We start from the raw sequence: 25,731 nt of genomic DNA on the forward strand, positions 1-25,731 counted from the left end.
CTGTGTGTGTGTCTGTCTGTGTGTGTCTGTCTGTGTGTCTGTCTGTGTGTGTGTGTCTGTGTGTGTCTGTCTGTGTGTCTGTCTGTGTGTGTCTGTCTGTGTGTCTGTGTGTGTGTCTGTCTGTGTGTGTGTCTGTGTGTGTCTGTCTGTGTGTCTGTCTGTGTGTGTCTGTCTGTGTGTCTGTGTGTGTGTCTGTCTGTGTGTCTGTCTGTGTGTGTGTGTCTGTCTGTCTGTGTGTCTGTCTGTGTGTGTGTCTGTCTGTGTGTCTGTCTGTCTGTCTGTCTGTCTGTGTGTGTGTGTGTGTGTGTCTGTGTGTGTCTGTCTGTCTGTCTGTCTGTCTGTCTGTCTGTCTGTCTGTCTGTCTGTGTGTGTCTGTCTGTCTGTGTGTGTCTGTCTGTGTGTCTGTCTGTGTGTCTGTCTGTCTGTCTGTCTGTGTGTGTGTGTCTGTCTGTGTGTGTGTGTCTGTCTGTGTGTGTCTGTCTGTGTGTCTGTCTGTCTGTCTGTGTCTGACTGTGTGTCTGTCTGTGTGTCTGTCTGTCTGTGTGTCTGTCTGTCTGTCTGTGTCTGACTGTGTGTCTGTCTGTGTGTGTGTGTGTCTGTGTGTCTGTGTGTCTGTCTGTCTGTCTGTAAGTAAATGATTTTTTTCCCTGTTGTATTTTCTTACAGCGTTGTTTCTGTAACTAGGCAGAAGCAGTTCCCACGCGCACAGTGGACAAAACCACAAATGACCTAAAAGAGCTAAAGTTTGGTGGGCCTTTTATGGAGGCAGCAGGACTTGTTTCCCCTTACAGAACTGTCCTCCCCTCATTTCCCTCACAGCCTGAGCGATTTACTATTCAAATGTTTGTGGCAATCAGAGAATGACATTCTGGTAACAGGAGACCTCAGGGAGCCGTTCTCCTCTGACCATCGCGCCTGAAGACAACTGGTGAGAAGATCTAATGCTTACAATTTATTTCTAGAAAATTCACTCACTTTCCCCTTTATATCCCCCTTACACACATGCTTCTTTCAGCGGGTTTTCCCATTTCTCTCATAAACACAGACATGAACATCTACTCTGCGATGTTTTCATGTGCTGTTGAACTTTTTAATGTTCACCACTTTCATATCTCATGTTCATGTTGATAAAACTAAAAAAGGGTTTAAAAGTATTATAGCAAAACTAAAGATTAGAGGATATTTGAATGAGTAATGTGTGCAGTTGAACGTTCCAGGTATGCTTTTATTGCTTAAAAATTTAAATTCGTCTTGTTTAGCAGCTTAGCAAATGGATAAGAGCTGAAGGCTTCGGACAGATTTTATTGTTACAACAGGGGGTTATGAATCTTCGGACACACAAGGTGTATATTTGTATAAACTCCTTTTTAAGTTGTGGCTAAACTTTTTGTGTATTAATTATGTTTGTATACATTTTTTGTTGGACCAGAGGGGAAAAAAAAGAAGAGAGAAGAAGAGAGTTGGATGATAGAGAGGGGGGGAAGAATACAGAATAAAGGAAAAAATAAAAAGGAGGGGTTAAAGAGGTTGGAAAATGATCATAGAAGTAGAAGGGGGTAGAAACACAGAGCAACAAGTTACTGGAGGTTAATCATTATTGCTGTTAGGTGTAAATGTTAGTCAAAGGGAGGGGCCTGTCCAAAGACACACTCAAATATTACAAAACATACCTGTCAGGTATGGATCATGAGGGAAATTTCCTAAGAATCTTTCACCTGGGTTTTCAGTAAGTCTAAAGAAATAAGCAGCATTTACAGGTGAATTTGGGACCATTTTGTTAATTTATGAAAAAAGCCTTATGCAAACTGCCTCATAGAGGTTGAAATGCAAATGAAGATCAAATCTGCCGCTCTGCAGTTACACACCAAACAGTAAAATGGTGAAAGCCTGAGCCTCTGATCTGCTCCTCAGTGTTTGCTTGAGTTGTACAGCGAATGGAAAACTTGACATCAAGTCAAAGACAACTGTTTTGTTTTTTTAAGCTGCCAAAGGAGACATTCAAACACTAAGGTCTCTGTGTTAGAGATTATGCACATTCACATTTACAAATATGATCCACATCAGGGATATGTTAACTTGAATGGCATGCGTCCTTTGGAAGTGAGAAGGAGACCAAAGGTTGTTAAGCACATTTGTTAAGTCTTTCAGTCCAGACTTTATAGCCCTACTCCAATGTAAATTGTGTTTTTGGTGTTTTTAACACATTATCGTGGGATCTTTCTCATGATGGAGAAAATATATAAAGAAAATTGAGTTTAAAAGTGCATTTCTGAGTATTTCTCTATTCAGTTCAATTTAATTTAATTATGGCCTGCAGCACTCACAGAGTGCAAGGACCATATTGTAACTGCTACGAGGGTCAAAAACTCAAAAAAGTCCAAAACGTCAAAAAAACGCGTCAAAACGCCAAAAAATTAGGTCAAAAGTCACCCAAAGCACAAAACGCCACGACAATAGTGTAACGCAACAAAAATACACACACACACGCTCAACACCACCGCACAAATGACCAAATTGTAGTCGCAAAAATGACGACAAAAACACGAAAACGCCTGAAAAAGCCCTCAAAGAATGGGTTTAAAGCCAAAAAGACATGCCCAGCCTATAGTAAAAGACAAGGCCGCATTGAAATACATAGGCCACCTGACTGCAAAAACTTCTATATTGTTTCTGCTTTGTTTCACTATTTTTCTTCTACTTTCTTTCTTCCACTTTGAGCTCAAATTTGACCCCCGCCACATAGCCAAAAACTCACCAAAATTGGCACATACCTAGGATAAATTGAAAATGAATTTTCGGCAAAGAGAACATCACCCCTCCCCCGACGATGACACCATGGCGAGCGTTCCTGTAAAAAAAATTAATGGGCCGAAAATCGCTTATGGAGCCAAAAAAAAAAATTTGAAATACAGGTACAAGACCAAAACACACGTGTTGGAGATATCTCAAAGAAGTTTTGATATTATTATGGGATCGCCACACGACCTATGGCTTGGCGGCCCTTTTGTGGCAAACTCTGAGAAATGGCGATTTTCTGATTTTTTAACAATATGGGAAAACGACACTTTTGTTTGAGCAATTTTCACGAAATTGCACACACATGCCACCAGCTTGATTCTAAAACTATCAAAGAAGTTTCATTGACCTTTGACCTTGGGAAGAGGCGGCCATCTTGAATTTTTAAAAGAAAGCACCTTTAGTAACATATACAAATGAAAACTCGTCCTAGGGATTTTTATCGATCTTCTTTAAACTTCTCGGGCATCAATGGCAAGCTACTGTGGACAAAATGTTGGAACTAGAAGTTGTAGAATTTGAAAGTCGTGCGCGTGATGAATTCACAACTGTTGCGATTTTAGCTAGCTTGCACAAATTTTATCGTAATGTCCTGAAACTGAAATATGCGATCCCTTGGCCCACACTGAACAAAACTGTCACATACGACAAAATCGATAAAGGAATGTGGCCGTGGTAAACAAAAAACCATCGCAAAAAAAAGTGCTGACTCGGCTAAAAAAACAAATTTCAGATTTTTTTTTTAAGAATCGGCTAATGAAACCCAGACAACTTTGTCGGGTATATCCAAACAAAGTTTTGAAAACGTTATGTGATGGCGACATGTCCTACGGTTTGGCGGCCATTTTGTGCCAAAATCTGCCATTTTGAGATTTTCGCTTTTTTACAGAATATGGAAAAATGAACTTTTTTTCAAGCGATTTTCACGAAATTTAATTCGCATGTCCCTAACGTAAGTCTACAATCACCTCTGGAGTTTCGTCGAACTTTGACCTCGGGAAAAGGCCACCATCTTGAATTTTCTATAAAAAACACCTTTGCCACCGGATTCAAACGTAAACTTGTAGTTGTAATTTTCATTGATCGTCTCGAAACCTTTTGGGCATCAATGGCAAGCTACTGTGGAAAAAATGTTGGAATTAGAAGTTGTAGATTTTGAACGGCGTGCGCTTGGCGAGCTAGCAAATTGGCGCACTGTAATAACTCCTATGTTTTTCAATGGACTACTGGGAAATTTGAATGCATGCATTCATGCCTGAAACTGAATACATTGAAAAACACTGGATATGGACATATGAGGAATGTGGCGTTGTTAGCATAAAACCACTGTTGCTAAGGACAACAAAAAGTTTACTTTTACCGATTTGTCTGAAACTGACGTTAATCTGTTCGTCATCAAAAGGCGACCAAAACACAAATGCTATGGAGATAAAATCAACAGAAAAGCGGCCATTTTAAAAAAGTGGGTTTTTTACTAACTTATGACATATAGCTCTCACCAATGGAGCAATGTGTTTTTGTGAGTCAGCTGATGATGTTGATAGCTAAGCTAGCACTTTTAGCTATGTTAGCATAACTAGCATAGTTAGCATAATTAGCATCTTAAAGCATGTGTTTTTCTGAGTCAGTTGATGATGCTGATCGATATGCTAGCACTTTTAGCCACATTAGCATAGCTAGCATAGTGAGCACAATTAGCAAATGCAGTTTTGACTAGCCTTTATCAAAAGTGGGCAGTGAGGGCAGTGAGGGCAGTGAGGGCGGTGAGGGCGGTGAGGTCGGTGAGGGCGGCGGTGCGTAGAGTAGGGCTTGGAAGGCGGGTTTCGTCTGCGGGCCATACAACGCCGCTTGCGGCTTTAATTCCATTTTTTTTATGTAGTCCAATTTTACAACATAGTTGTCTTGACGGGTGTCAGCAATTGTTCAAAACATAAAATCTGTAATAAAATACAATAATTGATTGGTAACCTAAGCTAACCAGACTAAACTGGGCATCCTCGACAATAAGGAAAAGCCCTTAAAAAAGACCAAATTCCAGGGAAAAACGAAGAAAACGTCAGGGATGTCCACATGAAGAGGGATCTTCTCCCCGGACCGACAGGCAATGTACCAGAACTCTTAGAGAAGAATTATGTCATAGACCAGGGGTGTCAAACATACGGCCCAGGTGGTTTAGTCCGGCCCACACATAAAGATTAAAGAACCATAAGGATGTCTGACAAATAAAGCACGTTTCTAGTCCATTCCTGTGGCAAGTTATGATTTTTTAAAGAAATAACTGAATTGCACAATTCCACCACTAGGGGAAGCAAAGGAAAAGCAAACCACGTGAAACAGCATATATCTGCATGTGTCAAAGAAAACTAACAGCTCTGTCTGGATAAGCCCAAGTTTGGTTCCCTGCGAGCCTCACCACTGTTATGATGCTATAAGAATGATCAGTAGTGACACCTGAGTGACCAAAATGTTGTCAAAAAGAAAAAAGGTTGAGGTGGGAGCGTTGAGCTTTCCAGGAAAAATAGAAAAGAGTTTTATTTGTTCACGGAGATGAATGTAAAACCCGCGTGCTTGGTATGTCATCAACAGGTCGCAGTGCTATGAAAAGAATATAAGATATTATATATAAGATATTAAGAATATAACGTTCAGCACCACTATGAGACTCACCATAAAGAAAAATTTCACCAATTGCAGTTAAGAAAAGAGAAGATTTACCAACTATGAGCTGGACTGAAAAAAAAAATACATATTTTTTTAAACTTTTTTATTCAAAACAAATGTAATAAATACGCATGACAAGAAACAACAGTCATAACAATAAGAATGCCAGGGGATGGTCCATGTATTACAAAATAAATATTACAAAAACAGATTACTATGTATTGAAAATGTTCGAAGACAGACAGTTTTCATAAATGTGTATGGCCTTTTTGTTTAAGCTATTAGAAATAGAGTGCAAATAAGATTCTAATTCTTTAATTATTACAGGGACAAATTGTTGTGATGAAGAAATTTTTTTTTTGTGAATATGAAACTTACTAAATATTGTAATTAGATTAATTGCCTATTTATGTTTGATTTGATTTGATTTTCGTGTAGGCCAAATATGATATATTCAAATTTCATCGGAAATTGTGAGTCTAATTTGTGAGTTATAAAATGTGCACATTCTTTCAAAAATGTTTTAGTCATGTTACAATTTCAAAATAGGTGACTGATTGTTTCTGGGTGTTCTTAGTAATATATTTTATAATTTTAACAATATTTTTCAAGGGCAAGTCAGAAAAACATTTTTTTCCATTTAAAGACAGCAGAGGGAACAGAAACGATATTTTGCTGAAACAGGGCACGTATGATCTTGTTATTCTTTCGGGCACAGTTGAAACAAGATTTTCCAACAGTGGTGTCACTTAGAGATAAAAAGGAGATATTTTCAAAATAACCGTCTGCATTTATGGCAGCTGTGACATCACTGATGGAGTGGTGACACCTTTCTTCTAACAAGTTGGTGCAAACATCCAATCCATTTTCTGATAGTGAACTTATGGAAAGATGCTGAAGGCTGCAAGAGTCTTGTGCCCCAAAAAAGCAGTCGCACTTTGCCAACATAAGTCTATCAAGGACTACGATTACAGATACATCTCTGAGGAGACTTGGGGGCCAAATGAAGGAATCCAGTCATTTATTGCATTTTGAAGAAAGTACCAACATCACAGATATATACAGCTATGTATATTTATTAGACGTGTAGAACAGACCGTCACAGCTGAGTTTCTTGAGTTGATGGACACAACAACAGCTGATGACATAGTCAGCTCTCTAATTACTGTACTGGACGATGTTGGAGTGAACTGGCCACGGAATGTCAGTCTGGTCACTGATGGCGCCCCATCAAAGATCAGGAAGAAGGCAGGTGATGCCACAAAATTCAGGCAGAAACCAGGAAAAGATTCTTGGACATTTCATTGTGTTTTGCACACTTGAATGACAGTAAATGTGTTTCTGCACTGGATCTGAATCCTGATATTGATGGCCGGGTGAAGTTTCAGGAGAGAAAGGAGGTTAACTCCAAATTCTTATGTTCACAAATGTTTGTAAGCTTAATTTTGATAAATGTCTCATTGATTTGCACATTTACATTTTAGGCAGGGGGTTAATTTTTTTCCATAACCCCTCTTAAGTTTATTATCAGGATTGCTTCAGTGTCAGATGTAAAATATTCAGTCTGTATACAATTGAATCAATTTTATCAAAAGTGAAATGAATTTTATTTGAGATCCATTGGTCTCTGTGAATGAATGTGTAATAATAAGTGATTAGGGTTGTTGTTTGAGGCATGTTTTCCAATTGTGTAAAAAAACAAAAAAAAGCTGTTTTTCGCTTTTATGTTTCTGGTCCAGCCCACTTGAGATCAGATGGGTTGAATGTGGCCCCCGAACCAAAATGAGTTTGACACCCCTGTCCTAGACAAAATGTGGAAGTCCTCGAAATCCTAGAAATGACAAAGGTTTGTTGATTAGGACTAAAGATGTCAATCTTAATGAAAGACCAGTGGGAACGCTTTCAAAATAGATCCAAATATTATCAGAGGTGGACTTTTATAAGATACAATATTTGCTGAGCTAGTGTGAACTGCCCTTCTACATATTTATTTTTCTTTCTTTTTTATTAACATATTCTTTGTTTCTGATCAGGTTTTTATGGCCACCACATTTATTTAAGTATCATAAAATCATAAATCCAGTTTTTAAACTATTCTCATATTTGTCTCAGCAGTTTCAGAAGTAGCAGAGCAAAGATGAAGCTGAGTTTGTTCCTGTTCATCCTTGTTGGTGAGTTGACCGTCAGCTGCTCTCTGATCATCTCCTTTTCTTTGACACAGTCACAGTGAAACAGAAAAAGTCTCATTTAGAAGAAGAAGAATGTTTGAATTTGATCAGATTGTTCAGAAGCAGATTTTTGTTTTTCTCTCAGGTCCTTGTTGCGTCATGACAAACCAGCTTCTCCAGTATCACTTCATCAATGAAAACAAGAGTTGGGATCAAGCCCGGCTCTACTGCAAAGACAACAATCACACTGACCTGGCCACAGTGATCAGCATGGCAGACATGAACAGACTCAGGCAGCATTTAGGAAACAGGAGCGCTTGGATTGGTCTGTACAGAGAAGCTAATGGCAGCACAATGTGGCAATGGTCTCAGCCTGATGTGCAGTTCAATGAAAGCCGAGATAATGGATGGGATACAGACGAACCAAATGACAATGGCATAGAGAACTGTGGGACTTTAAACACCAACAAAAAGTGGGCGGACCTGTCCTGCAACAGAGCAAAACCTTTTATCTGCTATGATGGTGAGAATACAAATAATACAAACTTCTTCCATTCTTTATAAAACATTTTTGACAGAATTGTATGAATATTTGTTGCTTCCACAGAAAAAACCCCATCTCATGTCATTTATGCTAACGAGAGTCTGAACTGGACTGATGCTCAGAGTTTCTGCAGGGACCGTCACACAGACCTGATCAGTGGACCAGAGCAGATGAAAAAGTTGGATGGGGGGAAGACGAAGGAGTTAATCCAAAAGTCCGAGGGTGGTTTTGTTTTCATTGGCCTGTTTAGAGACGCCTGGCAGTGGTCTGATGGGAGCAGCTTTTCCTTCAGGTTCTGGAATCTGCAGTATGATGATGAGAAAAACGACAGCAGTTGTGCCATGATGAATGAGGGAGGAAGGTGGAGTTCTGAGAATTGTAGTGAAGAACATCCCTTCATCTGCTATGATGGTAAGAGGAGTTTGAAAGTGACAGATCAGTGGAGGATGTTCAGCTGCTGTGTCTGCATGTGTAACCCTTGTGCTATCCAAGGCATTTTACCATTGGGAGTTGGGTCATCTAGACCCACTAGACAGTGCTCTGAACCTTTTTTCTTCAGTGATTTGTGATCTTCACTGGTGTCCATGGATTACATGAAATCTTTCCACAAGTTTATCCACCTTTGTCGTGGTAGAGAGAACACGTCAGTGTAAGGGTGGGGTCATCTAAGATAGCACAAGGGTTAACAGGCCTCCTCTGTTTGTTTTAAGAAAATTGTTTTACTCTCTTGATAAAATGTAGAGTTTAGTGGATTGAAGAATCTCTGTCGTGAAATTTATATTATTAGGTCTATTTAGGGCCCGAGCACGGAGTGCAAGGACCCTATTGTATCTGTTAGGTTTATTATTATTATTATTATTATTATTCTTCCGACTTTTCCGTCGCCTTTTTGAGGCCTTTAACATACCCCAAAACTCACCAAATTTTGTATACACATCAGGAGTCGCGAAAAATTTCATATTTTATAGGAGAACGGCATAGGTAAACAAAAATGGCTCGATAGCGCCACCTGCAAAATTTGTTTTCGCGAGCACCTCCATATGCTTTATAGTACAAACCTGATTTTAACAGGGCATGTTCATCGGATAGAAACCTACAAAAAAGTCTCTTGGGACCAAGCTGTCAGTCGCACAGGAAGTCTGATATTTTGATGACAATATGTCATTTTTGCTGTATTTTGGTCATTCGCAGGCCTCGCTCTAGAACGAACTCCTCCTAGAGATTTGAGAGTCTTCTTCTTCTTTCTCTTTCGGCTTTTCCCATCAGGGGTCGCCACAGCTAATCATCCTTTTCCACCTCACTCTATCATGGACATCTTCTACCCTAACATTAGCCAACTTCATGTCCTCTGTTAAGACATCCATGTATCTCCTCTTTGGCCGTCCTCTTGCCCTCCTGCCAGGCAGCTCCATCTCCAACATCCTTCTACCAATATATCCACTATCCCTCCTCTGAACATGTCCAAACCATCTCAGTCTGGCTTCTCTGACTTTGTCGCTAACACAGGCAACATGAGCCGTCCCTCTGATGTACTCGTTCCTTATCCTGTCTAACCTGGTCACTCCTAAGGAGAACCTCAACATCTTCATCTCCGCTACCTCCATCTCAGCCTCTTGTCTCTGTCTCACTGCTACCGTCTCTAACCCATAGAGCAGAGCTGGTCTCACCACTGTCTTGTACACCTTTCCTTTGAGTCTTGCTGGCACTCTTCTGTCACACAACACTCCTGACACTTTCCTCCAACCGCTCCAACCTGCCTGCACTCGCCTCTTCACCTCTTTTCCACACTCCCCATCACACTGAACTGTTGACCCCAAGTACTTAAACTCCTGCACCTTCTTCACCTCAGTCCCCTGTAACCTAACGCTTCTACCTTGATCCCTCTCGTTCAGACACATGTATTCTGTCTTACTACGACTGACCTTCATGCCTCTTCTTTCCAGAGCAAACCTCCACCTCTCTAGCTGTTCCTCCACCTGCTCTCTACTCTCACTGCAAATTACAATGTCATCCGCAAACATCATTGTCCAGGGAGATTCCTGTCTTACCTCGTCTGTCAGCCTGTCCATCAGCATAGCAAACAAAAAAGGACTCAAAGCTGATCCTTGGTGTAGTCCCACCTCCACCTTGAACTCCTCTGTCTGACCTACAGCACATCTCACCACCGTCATACTTCTCTCATACATGTCCTGAACTACTCTGACATACTTCTCTGCCACTCCAGACGACCTCATACAGTACCACAGCTCCTCCCTCGGCACCCTGTCATACGCCTTCTCTAAATCTACGAACACACAATGCAGGTCCTTCTGACCATCTCTGTACTTTTCCATCAACATTCTCAAAACAAAAATGGCATCAGTGGTGCTCTTACGGGGCATGAAACCATACTGCTGCTCACAGATCTCCACCTTCTTCCTAAGCCTGGCTTCCACTACTCTTTCCCACAGCTTCATTGTGTGGCTCATCAACTTTATTCCTCTATAGTTGCTGCAGTTCTGCGTGTCACCCTTGTTCTTAAAGATCGGAACCAGAACGCTTCTCCTCCATTCCTCAGGCATCTTCTCACTCTCTAAAATCCTATTGAACAACCTTGTTAGAAATTCCACTGCTGCCTCTCCTAAGCACTTCCATACCTCCACAGGTAGGTCATCAGGACCAACGGCCTTTCCGCTCTTCATCCTTTTCAGAGCCTTCCTAACCTCATCCTTTCCAATCTCTGCTACTTCCTGCTCCACAACAACCACATCTTCCTCCCTTCTTTCCCTGTCATTTTCCACGTTCATCAGCTCCTCAAAATACTCCTTCCATCTTTTCTGTACACTCTCCTGGGTTGTTAGCACCTTTCCATCTCTGTCCTTAATCACCCTTATCTGTTGCACGTCCTTCCCATCTCTGTCTCTCTGTCTGGCTAGTCTGTACAAGTCCTTTTCTCCTTCCTTTGTGTCTAACCTGTCATATAGCTCATCGTAAGCTTTCTGTTTGGCCTTTGCCACCTCTCTCTTCACTCTACGCTGCGCTTCCTTGTACTCCTGTCTACCTTCCTCAGTCCTTTCTACATCCCACTTCCTTTTAGCCAACCTCTTCCTCTGGACGCATTCCTGTACTTCCTCATTCCACCACCAAGTCTCTTTACCGTCTTTCCTCTTTCCAGATGACACACCTAGCACCTTCCTACCTGTTTCCCTGATAATCTCTGCTGTAGTTTCCCAGTCCTCTGGAAGCTCATCCTGACCACCCAGGACCTGCCTCAACTTCTGCCTAAATTCCTCACAAGTTTCTTCATTCTGTAGCTTCCACCACTTGGTCTTCTTTGCTGTTTTCCCTCTCTTCTTCTTCCTGACCTCCAGAGTCATCTTACACACCACCATGCGGTGCTGTCTGGCTACACTCTCTCCTACCACCACTTTGCAGTCATTAACCTCTCTCAAATGACCTCGTCTACATAGGATGTAGTCCACCTGGGTACTCCTACCTCCACTTCTGTATGTCACTCTATGTTCCTCTCTCTTCTGGAAGTAAGTGTTGACTACAGCCATTTCCATCCTCTTCGCAAAGTCCACCACCATCTGTCCCTCCAGATTCCTTTCCTTCACACCAAACCTGCCCATCACCTCCTCATCACCTCTATTGCCCTCACCAACATGCCCATTAAAGTCTGCTCCAATAACAACTCTCTCTCCTCTGGGGAAACTCTCTATGACCTCATCCAACTCACTCCAGAATCTCTCCTTCACTTCTAACTCACAGCCAACCTGTGGCGCATACCCACTGACTACATTCACCATCACCCCTTCGATTTCTAACTTTAAGCTCATCATCCTGTCTGAGACTCTTTTCACCTCTAGAACACTGTTTACAAACTCCCCCTTCAGAATCACTCCTACCCCGTTTCTCTTCCTATCAACACCATGATAGAACAGTTTGTATCCTCCTCCAATACTACGTGCCTTGCTGCCCTTCCACCTTGTCTCCTGCACACACAGTACATCTACCTTCCTTCTCTCCATCATGTCTGCCAGCTCTCTGCCTTTCCCTGTCATTGTGCCAACGTTAAGAGTCCCTATTCTCAAACCTATGTTCCTGCCTTTTCCCTTCTCTCTCTGGCCACGGACCCTTCTGCCTCCCCTCTTTCTTCGACCAACAGTAGTCAAATTTCCACCGACACCCTGTAGGTTAACAGCATCGGTGGCGGTCGTTGTTAACCCGGGCCTCGACCGATCCGGTATGTCTAAAGTGTTGTGGATGATTCGCATGGTTATTTTGGCAATTTTTACGCCGGATGCCCTTCCTGACGCAACCCTCTCTATTTATCCGGGCTTGGGACCGGCACAGAAGTTACTGGCTTGCAACCCCTGTGGCTAGATTGTGATTGATTTGAGAGTAATGACTCCAAACTTTGGTTTTGTAAACTATACACATGTCCGATGTTAAATTGCAAAGCTTTTAAGTTTTTATGGATGTTTGTGACCATGGCGGCGCGTCAAAATTGGAGGTCGTTTCGAAAACACGCCATGAAAAGAAAAATGGCCATTACTCAGCCATGCATAATCCAATCTGATCCAAAATTGATGTGCATGATTGTAGTCTGACTCTGAACACATCTGCAGTGAAAAAACCTGGAAAAAGTGTAGCGCCACCTGCTGGCAAGAGGAAATGACATGTTTTACTTGGAGCATCACTACTCCGAGTAGGATGAGCCGACACACCTGAAAATGACGTCCACCTGTTGAAAAGCCATTGAAGTTTACTCTGACAAAAAACCATAACTTTCAATGCGGGGGTGTGGTCGTGACAGAGCGGCAAAGTTGGGCATCTCGCTATGCACACAAAAGTTGCTCTCACGTGCACATTCCTTGTCCAATCTCACTGAAATTCAATGGATATGATGAAGCTTCTATTCTGAACCCATGGATATGACAATCTTGGACGAGCTCTATAGCGCCACCTAGTTATTGCATTGGGCACATTCTGCCCTGTATTTTCTCTTTGCTTTGTCCGATGTGCATGAAATTAAAACTGGAGATACTCAGAAGGGTCCTCTCTCATCATGTAAAGTTTCATGGGTGTACACCTGACGGTGCCTGCGTAACAGGAAGTGGTCGATTATGTGCACCCAAATAATAGAAATTTATTATAAATCAGCCGTTTGTCTCAGGAAGCTGAGATTTCAGAATTAGATGCCTTTAATAACCTCCAGCTTTGATATGTAACACTATAGGGTCTACGAGAAACTTCATCACTTGATTTTTTTAATGAAATTTTGGACTGAACAAAGATTTTTAGCATAAATTCTGTTTAGGTTATCAGCACCAAGAATTCAACTTTCATAGGCATTTATGTGCTACTGCTTCCTAAAAAAATTCAGAATGATTGAAGTTACAGGTGAACTTTTAGAGAACATTTCATCCAAAAAGGTCCGAAAACGTCTTTTTAGGCAAAACTACAAACACCTATTTTTTTTCATAACTTAATCATCATATATCAACACCATTTATTTTTTTAAATGTAGGGATCTGTGTTTGCTGCCTTCCATATTTTTTTCAGAAGTCCAGGTGAAACAGATGATTTTAAAAAAATCCTTTTTCATCCCAAAACCTGTGCTTTTTCCGTCTGGACTCCAAACAAGTGTGTTTTAAAATTACTTATGCTTCAAATATCCACACCAAGTTTAACACGCATATAGCTGAACATGTCTAAATGCTTCTTGAATATTCTTTACAGATATAAAATGAACTGGTCAACTGTAGGATGTCATTTCCTCTTACATGGTTCAGTCTTTTCCTCATGCTGCAGCCTGCTCCTCAATCTTTCCTGTTGCTGGAGTCAAATTTCACCCCCCCACACACACACCAGCTGCCTGTTTATATGCTAACTAACCCAGAAGTGAGGTGACAAAAGTTTAGACACAAGAGGGAGGGCAGACTGCTTTTTCATTTGTTTTGTATGTCTTTCATAGATTTTTATGAATAATCATTGCTTTTCTAGTCATGTAAAATGCAATTAACTTAATATTTTATCTTTTTTTTTTTACAAACAAAACATATGAATGTGCTCCAAAACAAAACCCAACTCTCAGTACAGTTCTACAGATGTAACATAAGACTTAGACAGTAAATGTCTCTTTTATCCTTTTTTAATCAATGCTGCAACTTCTTTTCCTTAATATAAATCCAATGAAATTAAACTACAAAACCAAAAAACACAACCTATAGCAAATTTCTCTAAATAAATTATGTGTATATACAATATGTAGCACTTTTAAACAAAATAATAACAAATCCTTCCAATACAAGCACAGAAAAATGGAACACAAAATTTAAAACCCAAATTTGAAATGGCAATTTTAAAAAGATAATTTTTTCAGCCTGCTAAAAGTGCACAATTGTAAAAGCTCTTTTATATAGACAACTGTTTGGTTGCTTAGAGCTCTAAATATAAAAACAATGCCTTTATGGACGTGGCACGGATGGCACGGATGTTCAGCAGGGTAAACCCCAGGAAAGCGGCGGGACCTGATGGAGTTCCTGGAAAGGTTCTGCGGGCCTGCGCCGATCAACTCTCCCAGGTCTTCACAAAAATCTTCAACCTGTCGCTAGCTCAGGCTTTCATCCCTGCTTGCCTGAAGTCATCCACTATCATCCCGATACTCAAAAAGTCCTCATCCACAGCCTTCCTCACGGACTTCCGCCCAGTTGCACTCACTGCTGTAATCACAAAGTGTCTGGAGCGGCTGCTCCTGGGACACATCAAAGACTCCCTCCCTCCAATCTTCGTCCCCCACCAGTTTGCAGAACAGAACAGATCCACCCCCACTCTACATCGATGGAAACTGTGTGGAGAGGGTCCACAGCTTCACCCTCCTGGGCACCACCATCTCTGCTGACCTCACATGGTCTAACAACACCATGACTGTCATCAGGAAGGCCCAGCAACGCCTGCACTTCCTGAGAAAACTTAGGAGGAACGACGTCAGCCAGGAGCTGCTGGTAACGTTCTACCGCTCAACCATTGAGAGCATTCTGTCCTATGGCATCACAGTGTGGTTTTCCCACTGCACTGAAGCAGAACGGCAGAGTCTCCAGAGAGTGGTAAAGACAGCGCAGAGGATCATCGGCTGCCCCCTCCCCTCACTGAAGGACATTTACCAGTCTCGCTGCATCAGCAGAGTGACTAGCATCACCACTAACTCCACCCATTCTGCTTTCCCTCTGTTTGAACTGCTGCCCTCTGGAAGGAGGTACAGGTCCATCAGAACCAGGACAAACAGACTAAGAAACAGCTTTTTTCCATAGGCAATTATCATACGGAATGCACATACGTCCACCAACCACACCTCACTCTAATTTTACTACAATGCGTGCAATATCCTGACTGTCTAACCGGGTCACTGTGCAATAACTTGATATTTATTAAGCTGTGCTCACAGCAACTCATGTAATTCCTTTCTATTTTATTCACAAATATTTAATATTTAACAGTTTCTGTCCATATTGTTCATTTTTTGTTAAGAGTTGTAAATACAGTATTTCTTTTTCTATTCTATTTTTATTTTTATTTTATGTAACTCCTTCACTCCAAGGCTGCTGCAATTTCATTGTATCCCCATGTACAATGACAATAAACGATTCTGATTCTGATTATATCACTTAGACACAGATGGAGAACCATATCAACTGGATTGGTAACAGCAACAACCACCGACCAAGCCGGCAAGCCCTGGCAGAAAAGATCCCCACAAGAAACACTGCAGGCTGTTCCATAAAAAATATAGTTTTACCATTGCCTTGCTACAGTGGCCCTGAAGTGCAAAGCATTCAACAAATCACTCGATACAAAAACATTTTTAAGATCACAACAACAATTAAAAAAAAAAAAAAATTTTAAAAAGCAGCATTACATTTTAGAAAACAAAACAAAATTTCAGAAACCAAAACTTGAAAAACAAAAATGACAAAAAAAAAAACAAATAATTTTTAAAAAGCAGCATTACATTTTAGAAAACAAAACAAAATTTCAGAAACCAAAACTTGAAAAACAAAAATGACAAAAAAAAAAACATTTCAGAAAACACAATTAATTTCCAGGAAAAAAAGAAATATTAAAAAATGAAAACATTTCAGAAAAAAAAAAATCCAGAAAAAAAATGAAATATTAAAAAATGAAAAACATTTCAGAAAAAAAAATTCCAGAAAAAAAATGAAATATTAAAAAATGAAAAACATTTCGGAAAAAAAATGAAATATTAAAAAATGAAAAACATTTCAGAACACAGAATGAATTTCCAGAAAACAAAACGAAATCTTCAAAAATGAAAAACATTTTCAAACCGGAAGAGGCAGGTACTATGGGACAACGCTGATTGGATGATGATTTTTGTCAATCATTTGAACTGAAAAGTATTTTAAATGAAGCGATGACGGATTTTATCGTCCAAACAACAATGTACTATAATAATCCACGTATTTCCCATTTATATATCAAATAAAAAATGCAGCAAACTGTTAATGAACTTTAAAATTATTTTTTTAACATTTCGCCTGACACACGGTCACCCGGAAGTAGTTTGTGAGCACTTTTACTTTGAACGCTGTGCGCTAATGTCTACGGCTGCGAGGTTCACGCTGTCAATCATCTTTAGGTAAGAATCAATTCTGTGATCTTTTCTTTTGTCAGTCACATGTCTCTAAGGATGTTAATTTTAGGATGTTAAAGTGCTGCTTTGAAAAGATAATTTCTTTTTATCTTGCGCATGCGCAAAAAGAACCCGATGGAGACGAACCGTCTTCACATGATAGCCGTTCCCGTTTTCGGTGACAACATGAGAGAAAAAGCTCCGAGCCAGCCTGATTCTGTGATTTATACAGTAATTACAGTAATTATATGGCATCAGTGTTGCTAAAAATCGACTTTAAGACTGAAATCAGTAAACAAGTTCTTATGGGAAATAATATTTAAGTGCATTGTATATTTTTGAACCATGCATATACACATATACTGAAACTTAAAAATGAACTTTAAAGTTTATAAAATACTTAATTGAATTAACATGTGATATTTCTGCAGGTGAAGTTTCTCAAAGCGAAGTTCCAGAAAGGTTTGTGCTGCAGAAGAACAGATGGCAGCTCTACATGGGAATACAAAAAGACTAAAGTCATTCAGATCATTGTGCAGTGTACAGGCAAGTCACCATGATTTATGTGCAATGTAATCAATAAATATTATTTAACCTTAATATCTAATTTTTTTTTTAAATTGCAGGTCCTTTAAAAAAAACGTCTTTAACCTGCTGCATAAGCCTGATTAGTTGTAAATGATGCAGTGGGGAGTGAAAGACGAAGCACAATTCCTGGCTTTAGCGTCGGGCTGATGATCTGGAAATCACATCTATGAGGAACCGCATCAAACACTTGTACAACTCCAAACAACTTAATGTTCCTTTAAGCAAAACTCCAGTTTAAAATGTTCATATTAGACTTGCTTCATTTAGGAGTTTTTCCATGTTTACCATTTTAGGTTTTAAAGCTTTATTAACAAAGATGATGTTTGATTTTCAAAGCTGTTGTTTAGAAATGTATTTTTGTCAATGAAAAAACTGAATGCTGATGTGAGGATTGTAATAATGGATATGAAAATAAACAAATTTGTTTCATAACAATGCAGTATATTTATTGAAAACTTAACATGAATACGTTATTCAGTAACAGAAACAAAGAAACAGTTGTGGATTTTCCTTTATGGGCTTCTTCATGCAGTCAATCAAATGTTGCGTTTACATTCAGCATTTACTCAGCCTACCTGTCAGTCACATTTATTAGAGGAAAAAATGCATCTGGGAAAAGTCTGTTTGTGCTTAACAACTATATCAAAAAGAGTCATGTCAGGGAAGTTTTGTCCACATTGCTGCTCAGCATCACATCCAGAGGAAGATGCACAGGTAAGGGACCCCAGTTCCTGCTCGTACATGCTTGCAGCTTCCTCTGCACTGGACTCCAGCTCCAGCTCTTGAAATCCCTGACAGAGATAAATTAATAAATTAAAAATCCCTGACAGAAAAACATCAGCTGCCGTTCATCTTTCATTCAGGAAAAAGTTGAGTTCATCAAAATGAGGAGAAAATGGGTTAAACCAGAAATTCATTAGGGAAGGGTCAAAACACCAAACTCAGAATAAAATACATTATTTCAGTCTTATAAAAAATACATTCTAAAACAATTTGGTATTCCTCCTCTGCCTGAAAGACTAAAACGTTTTTTTTAAAGATTTATTTTACACTACAGACTTTGCCACCTTTAGTTACACACCTGGACGTGTCTGATGATGTGCACCTCCAGTCATTTACTGTCATGTTTCTGTGCACTGACACAATCTAAAGTCACAGATCTTAATAGTGTGAATAAGAAGCATTCATAAATGTTATTCTGAGACACAAACTGCTGCAGTTTACCTGACAGCTTTGCTGATTTATGCTGCTAGTACACCTGTCTGAGAATCCTGCCCACGTGACCCCCCTCTCCAGCTGATGAGGTAACCTGTCATTAACGTATGACTGAAGGATCTTGGATCTGTCTGTAAACACCCACCTAGAAATCACGTTTAACGCTACATTTATTAGATCAAACAAATGTGCCTCCATACCTTATCTGTGGATGGCGGGACTGCATTTCCTGATGATGTGCGCCGTCTTTAACACCCGTTTCTTCGCAGCTGCTGCTTTAGACAGAATCCTCTCACGACATTTCTAAACATTTGTAAACCTGGTTGGTGTTGATATTTCTGCGTGCGTTCTGTCATCACATCCACTAAATATTCAAAGATTAAAGTTTATGTTAACGTTTTACCGTCCCTTTCTTTGTTTACCTGCAGAACGGACGTCATCCACACAAACTACTTCCGGGTGACCGTTCTGCTTCAGACGAAATATTCAAAAAATAATTTAAACCTTCATTATCTGTTTGCTGCATTTTTGATTTAATATGTAAATGGGAAATACGGGAATTATCATGGTACATTGTTGTTTGGACGATAAAATCCGTCGTCGCTTCATTTAAAATACTTTTCAGTTCAAATGATCGTCAAACATCATCATCCAATCAGCGTTGTCCCATAGTACCTGCTTCTTCCGGTTTGGAAATGTTTTTCATTTTTGAAGATTTCGTTTTGTTTCTGGAAATTCATTCTGTGTTCTGAAATGTTTTTCATTTTTTAATATTTCATTTTGTTTTTCTGAAATGTTTTCATTTTTTTTATTTCATTTTGTTTTCTGGAAATTAATTTTTTTTCTGAAATGTTTTCATTTTGTAATATTTCTTTTTTTTCTGGAAATTAATTTTGTTTTCTGAAATCTTTTTTTCTTTTTTCTTTTTTATGTTTTGGTTTCTGAAATTTTGTTTTGTTTTCTAAAATGTAATACGCTTTTTAAATTGTTGCTGTGATCTTAAAAATGTTTTTGTATCGAGTGATTTGTTGAATGGTTTGCACTTCAGGGCCACCGTACCTTGCAGATCACAGTTGAAGTGGTTTAGTTTTCCTAAAAAAATTCAGAATGATTGAAGTTACAGGTGAACTTTTAGACAACATTTGATCCAAAAAGGTCCGAAAACGTCTTTTTAGGCAAAACTGCAAACACCTATTTTTTTGCATAACTTATCTTTCAAATATCAGCACAAAAAAATTAAAAACGGTAGAGATCTGTGTTTGCTGCCTTCCATATTTTTTTCAGACTTAAAAGTGTAACAGATGATTTATAAAAAATCCTTTTTCATCCAAAAACCTGTGTTAAATCTGTCTAGACTCCAAACAAACATTTTTTTATGGTAACTTATGTTTCAACAATCAACACCAATTTTCACACACCTATAGCTGAACATGTCCCATAGCTCCCTGAATATTTTCATAGATATACAATGAACTGGTCATTCTAACATCTAGCATTCTAACATCTAACATCTTACATGTCAAAGCCTCTCTCAGCCTGGCTCTGCTGAAGGAGTCGTGTTACAACCCCGCCCCCTCCTGCTGGGACCCCTGCTATGTAAATTAGCAAGCAGTGAACAGAGAGATGAGGAGTAAGAATGGCCATTACTCAGGCATGCATAATCCAAAGACAGCCAGTTAAACACTGAAAGACATATTTTTCGGTATGTCTTTCATACATCTTTAGTATTAAAAACTCTCCAAGATGAATGTGCCTGACTCCACCTGCAGGTGGATCACAGACTTCCTGACGGACAGACAGCAGTATGTGAGGCTGGGGAAGCTCGTCTCAGATACTCGGACCACAAGCACCGGATCCCCCCAGGGCTGTGTCCTTTCACCCCTGTTACTCTCCCTGTACACAAACAGCTGCACAGCTGGTCACCTGTCTGTCAAACTCCTGAAGTTTGCTGACGACACCACACTCATCGGCCTCATCTCTGACGGAGATGAGTTGGCCTACAGGAGTGAAATAGCCAGGCTGGTGTCATAGTGCAGCGCTAACAACCTGGAGCTTAATGCTCTGAAGACAGTGGAGATGACAGTGGACTTCAGGAAGGCCCCAGCCCCCCTCCCCCCTGTCATCCTCTGTGACTCCCCGGTGACCTCTGTGGAGTCCTTCTGCTTCCTGGGAACCATCATCAGCCAGGACCTCAAGTGGGAGCAGAACATCAGCTCCATCACTAAGAAGGTCCAGCAGAGGATGTACTTCCTGAGGCAGCTGAAGAAGTTTCACCTCCCTGAAAAGATGCTGGTAGACTTCTACGATGCCATCATCGAATCCACCCTCACGTCCTCCATCACAGTCTGGTTCGCTGCGGCCACGGCCAGAGACAAGGCCAAGCTGCAACGCGTCATCCACTCAGCAGAGAAGGTGATCGGCTGCCACCTCCCGTCTCTCCAGGAGCTGCACATCTCCAGGACCTGGAGGCGGGCAGCCAGGATTGTAGCCAACCCCTCTCATCCAGGACATAATCTCTTTCGGCCCCTCCCTTCTGGCAAGAGGCTCCGGTCCATCAGGACCAGGACCTCGCGCCACAAGAACAGCTTCTTCCCCACTGCAGTCAGCCTGCTGAACAGTACCCCAACTCCCCCAGGTGACCCCCCCTCCCCCCCCGCCCACCAAAGGACTGTCGGTGCCACTTACAGGCCCCACCATCCCAGCCCATCTGTGCTCCCACTTTAATTCACCTTACTCTACTGTATATAGTGTGTTGTTGTTGTTAACTTAATTTTTAACTTATTCTTAATTGCACTATACACCAAGTCAAATTCCTCGTTTTGTAAAGTGCGCTCTACTGAACCTGGCAATAAAACTTTTTCTGATTTCTGATTCTGATTCTGATTCTATTAATCATTGTTTTTTATTCATTCAAAATGCAATTAAATCAATATTTTATCTTTTTTCTTTTCCTTTTTCTTTTTTTTTATCTCTTATATCCTTTTTATAATCAATGTTTGAACTTCTTTTCCTTTCTATTGTCATGGTTTCAGTTTGTTGTCTTGTTTTTCGCTTTAGTTCTTGTTCTGTCTTGTTTGGTTCTGTTTCCTGTTTTATTTTGAAAGGTTTCCTGTCTTGTCATGTTTCTTGAGTTTTACTTCCTTTGGTCCCCATCTGCCCTAATCGTGTTCACCTGTGTCTTGTCTGCCCTGTCTGTATATAAGTCTTGTCTCTGCCTTCCTCCTGTGCTGGTCCATTAACTTCTGCTCATGTTGATCACGTCTTCTTGTCTGGCGTCCATGTCCCTTGCCATGCCACAGTAAGTTTTTGTTTTTAGTTTTGTCATCCTGCTCTGCAGCGCTTTTTGTTAGTTAAATAAACCCACTTGCCCTGAACCCGTTTGCCTCCCGTCTCTGCGCCTGGGTCCTACCTGCTCTCGAGCCTCCCCCCCACACGACATCTATACATCCAATGAAATTAAACTACAAATCAACAAACACAACTGATAACAAATGTCTCTAAAAAATGATGTGTATATTTGCAGAACCTTAAAAACACCAAACAAATAACAAATGCTTCCCAATTAAAGCACAAAAAATGGAACACAAAATGTAAAACCCAAGTTAGAAATTGCAATTTGAAAAAGATACTTTTTTCAGCAGCTTTTCAAAATCAATCACCAATTCTACTCTTCTGTGGATGAAACAAAGAACTCCAGAACAATGAAGCCATTTCTCTAAGTCTCTCTCACCTTCAGTTTTAAACAAGGTCTGTGAAAATCCACCATACATTGGTCACATGAACTCAGAGACCTGCTAAAAGTGCACAATTGTAAAAGCTCTTTTATATAGACAACTGTTTGTTTGCTTAGAGCTCTAAATATAAAAAAAAAATGCTTTTCTATCACCTAGACACAGATGGAGAACCATATCAACTGGATTAATAACAGGGTGGCATGTTTAGACAACATGAAGCTGTCCATCACATTTTTGACCTAAACATGTAAACACATCCTTGGCTCTGCGGTTAGGAAATGGTATTTGGGAATCTCTTTATACCAGGAGCCAGCCTGGCCATTGGAACATCGCCACAGTGCCCATCCAGACTGGGACAGCAACGGGGTCCACTTCAGAGCCGTGAGCTGCTGTGTTTAACTCCAGCTGTCCCAGCAAGGGAGACAACTGCAGCAACATCCACTGACCAAGCTGACAAGCCCTGGCAGAAAAGATCCCCACAAGAAAAACACTGGCTCAGGCAGGCTGGTCAAAAAAAAATAGTTTTGCCATTGTCTTGCAGCTCGCAGATCAAGTGGTTTAGTTTTCCAGTAATGTCAGTCAAGAATGCAAGTTCAGATTCACAATGTTCATATTCACCATATTCAACAGACATCTCCTCCAATAGCACCTTAAAAATCCTGTGCTGTTTTGCTTTGCAGCTGAGGTTGTTTACGATTTTCAGAATAAGAGTCATTATATGTCCAGAGCCAATCACTTCTGCACATAAGGCCTGCTGGTGAATGACGCAGCAGTAATGCAGACATTTTGGAAAGTCTGGGTCAGCTTTACAGTGAGTGATGAAACCTGTTTGTCTATTGATCATAGCAGGAGTCCCATCTGCAGTCACTGCTACCAGCTTTTCTAATTGTACCTTTTTCTGCACAAAAACTCCTTCACCGTGTTATACATTTCAACTCCTCTTGTAGTTGTCTGTTAGGGCAGATGTGTCAGGAGTTCTTCTCTTGTGGAAACCAAAAGCTATGCTGTACTGTTGCCGTCCACAGACTCATCACACTGGACGTTAACCACCTGCACTTTGCAAGATCCCGGTCCAGCTAATTGGCCAAGTTATCAGACATAGCTGACACTCATCTAGACATTGTAGTGGAAATTGAATGAGTTCTATTGTTCTCATCCTTAGGGACAGTGATAGCAATTATCATCATTGCTTGAATTTTTTTCATGCTATATGCAAAAGTCTTTGTCCCTTAAGGCAACAGATTACAGCCCCCCCCCCCCCCCCCCAGGCTGCTGTCGTATTAACAATAGCTTGGAGCTCCAGAATGGACAAGAAAAAACGACGAGAATGGCTCGAGCAGGGCGTTGCTCACGGGGCGGTCGCTCGTGCCATGCGGTCGCACGTGCTCGGGCCCGCTAAATGCTACTTGTAGCTTTAATTATTAGGGCCCGAGCACGGAGTGCAAGGACCCTATTGTAATTCGAATGTTTATTATTATTATTATTATTATTATTATTATTATTATTCTACCGGAAGAGTCGCCTTTTTGAGGCCTTTAACATACCCCAAAACTCACCAAATTTGGCACACACATCAGGAGTCGCGAAAAATTTCGTATTTTATAGGAGATTGGCATGGGCGCAGAAAAACGGCTCGATAGCGCCACCTACAGTGACTTTTGTCCCGACGCCCCGCATACGCTTTAACGTACAAGCTTGATTTTTACAGGGCATGTTCTTCAGATGGAGACCTACAAAAAAGTCTGAAAGGACCCACCTGTCACTCGCACAGGAAGTCTGATATATTGAGGTCAATATGTCATTTTTGCTCCATTTTGGACATTTGCAGGCCTCGCTCTAGAACGAACTCCTCCTAGAGATTTGTGAATAATGACTCCAAACTTTGGTTTTGTAAACTAAACACATGTCCGATGTTAAATTGCGAAGCTTTTAAGTTTTTACGGATGTTTGTGACCGTGGCGGCGCGTCGAAAATGGAGGTCATTTTGAAAACACGCCATGAAAAGAAAAATGGCCATTACTCAGCCATGCAAAATCCAATCTGATCCAAAATTGATATGCATGATTGTAGTCTGACTCTGAACACATCAGAAGTGGAAAAATCCAGAACAGGTGTAGCGCCACCTGCTGGTAAAAGGAAATGACATGTTTTACTTGGAGCATCACTGCTCCAAGTAGGATGAGCCGACACACCTCAAAATGATGTCCACCTGTTGAAAAGCCATTGATGTTTACTCTGATAAAAAGCCATAACTTTCAATGCGGGGGTGTGGTCGTGACAGAGCGGCGAAGTTGGGCGTCTCGCCATGCACACAAAAGTTGCTCTCACGTGCACATTCCTTGTCCAATCTCACTGAAATTCAATACAGGTGATGAGGCTTCCATTCTGAACCAATGGATATGACAATCTTGGACGAGCTCCATAGCGCCACCTAGATATTGACAAATACATTTTATGTCACATTCTGACCTATCTTTTCTCTGTGCTTTGTCCGACATTCATAAAATTACAACAGGAGATACTCATAAGGGTCTTCTCTCATCGTCTAAAGTTTCATGGGTGTACACCTGACGGTGCCTGCGCAAGCCAGTGCCAAACAGGAAGTGGTTGATTGCGTTGCAGTCAGATAATTAAAAATTCATAAAAAATCAGCCGTTTGTATCACGAGGCTGAGATTTCAGAATGAGAGGCCTCTTACATATCTCCAACTTAGATACACAGCACTTGCATGGGTGAACAAAAAACGGCTCAATAGCGCCACCTACCATGTTTGTTTTTGAGAGCCCCGCCATGTTCTTTAACATACAAGCTTGATTTTTACAGGACATGTTCATCAGATAGAAACCTACAAAAAAGTCTCTTGGGACCAAGCTGTCAGTCGCACAGGAAGTCTGCTATATTGGTGTCAATATGTCATTTTTGCTGTATTTTGGTCATTTGCAGGCCTCGTTCTAGAACGAACTCCTCCTAGAGATTTTTGAACAATGACTCCAAACTTTGGTTTTGTAAACTAAACACATGTCCGATCTTAAATTGCGAAGCTTTTAAGTTTTTACGGTTGTTTGTGACCGTGGCGGCGCGTCAAAATTTGAGGTCGTTTCGAAATCACGCCATGAAAAGAAAAATGGCCATTACTCAGCCATAAATAATCTAATCTGATCCAAATTTGTTGTGCATGATTGTAGTCTGACTTTGAACACATCTGCAGTGGAAAAATCCGAAACAGGTGTAGCGCCACCTGTTGGCAACAGGAAATGACATGTTTTACTTGGAGCATCACTGCTCCAAGTAGGATGAGCAAACACACCTCAAAATGACGTCCACCTGTTGAAAAACCATTGAAGTTTACTCTGATGAAAAACAAATCTTTCAACGCGGGGGTGTGGTCGT

The 25,731-nt window shown here is 40.6% G+C and overlaps 1 protein-coding gene across 1 annotated transcript in view; it reads left to right on the forward strand.

Annotated features, from left to right (window-relative positions):
* The first annotated feature begins 820 nt into the window (after positions 1-820).
* The window catches only part of LOC111947110 (C-type mannose receptor 2-like), a 67,387-nt gene continuing 42,476 nt past the window's right edge, over positions 821-25,731 (forward strand). Inside the window, exons 1-4 of the mRNA XM_023953285.1 lie at positions 821-928; positions 7,573-7,628; positions 7,771-8,148; positions 8,233-8,661. Of these exons, the coding sequence (XP_023809053.1) occupies positions 7,595-7,628; positions 7,771-8,148; positions 8,233-8,661 (841 nt within the window). The 5' untranslated portion in view covers positions 821-928; positions 7,573-7,594. The remainder of the gene's footprint in view (positions 929-7,572; positions 7,629-7,770; positions 8,149-8,232; positions 8,662-25,731) is intronic.

Source organism: Oryzias latipes, chromosome 24, assembly GCF_002234675.1.
Source record: "Oryzias latipes chromosome 24, ASM223467v1".
Taxonomy (NCBI): domain Eukaryota; kingdom Metazoa; phylum Chordata; class Actinopteri; order Beloniformes; family Adrianichthyidae; genus Oryzias; species Oryzias latipes.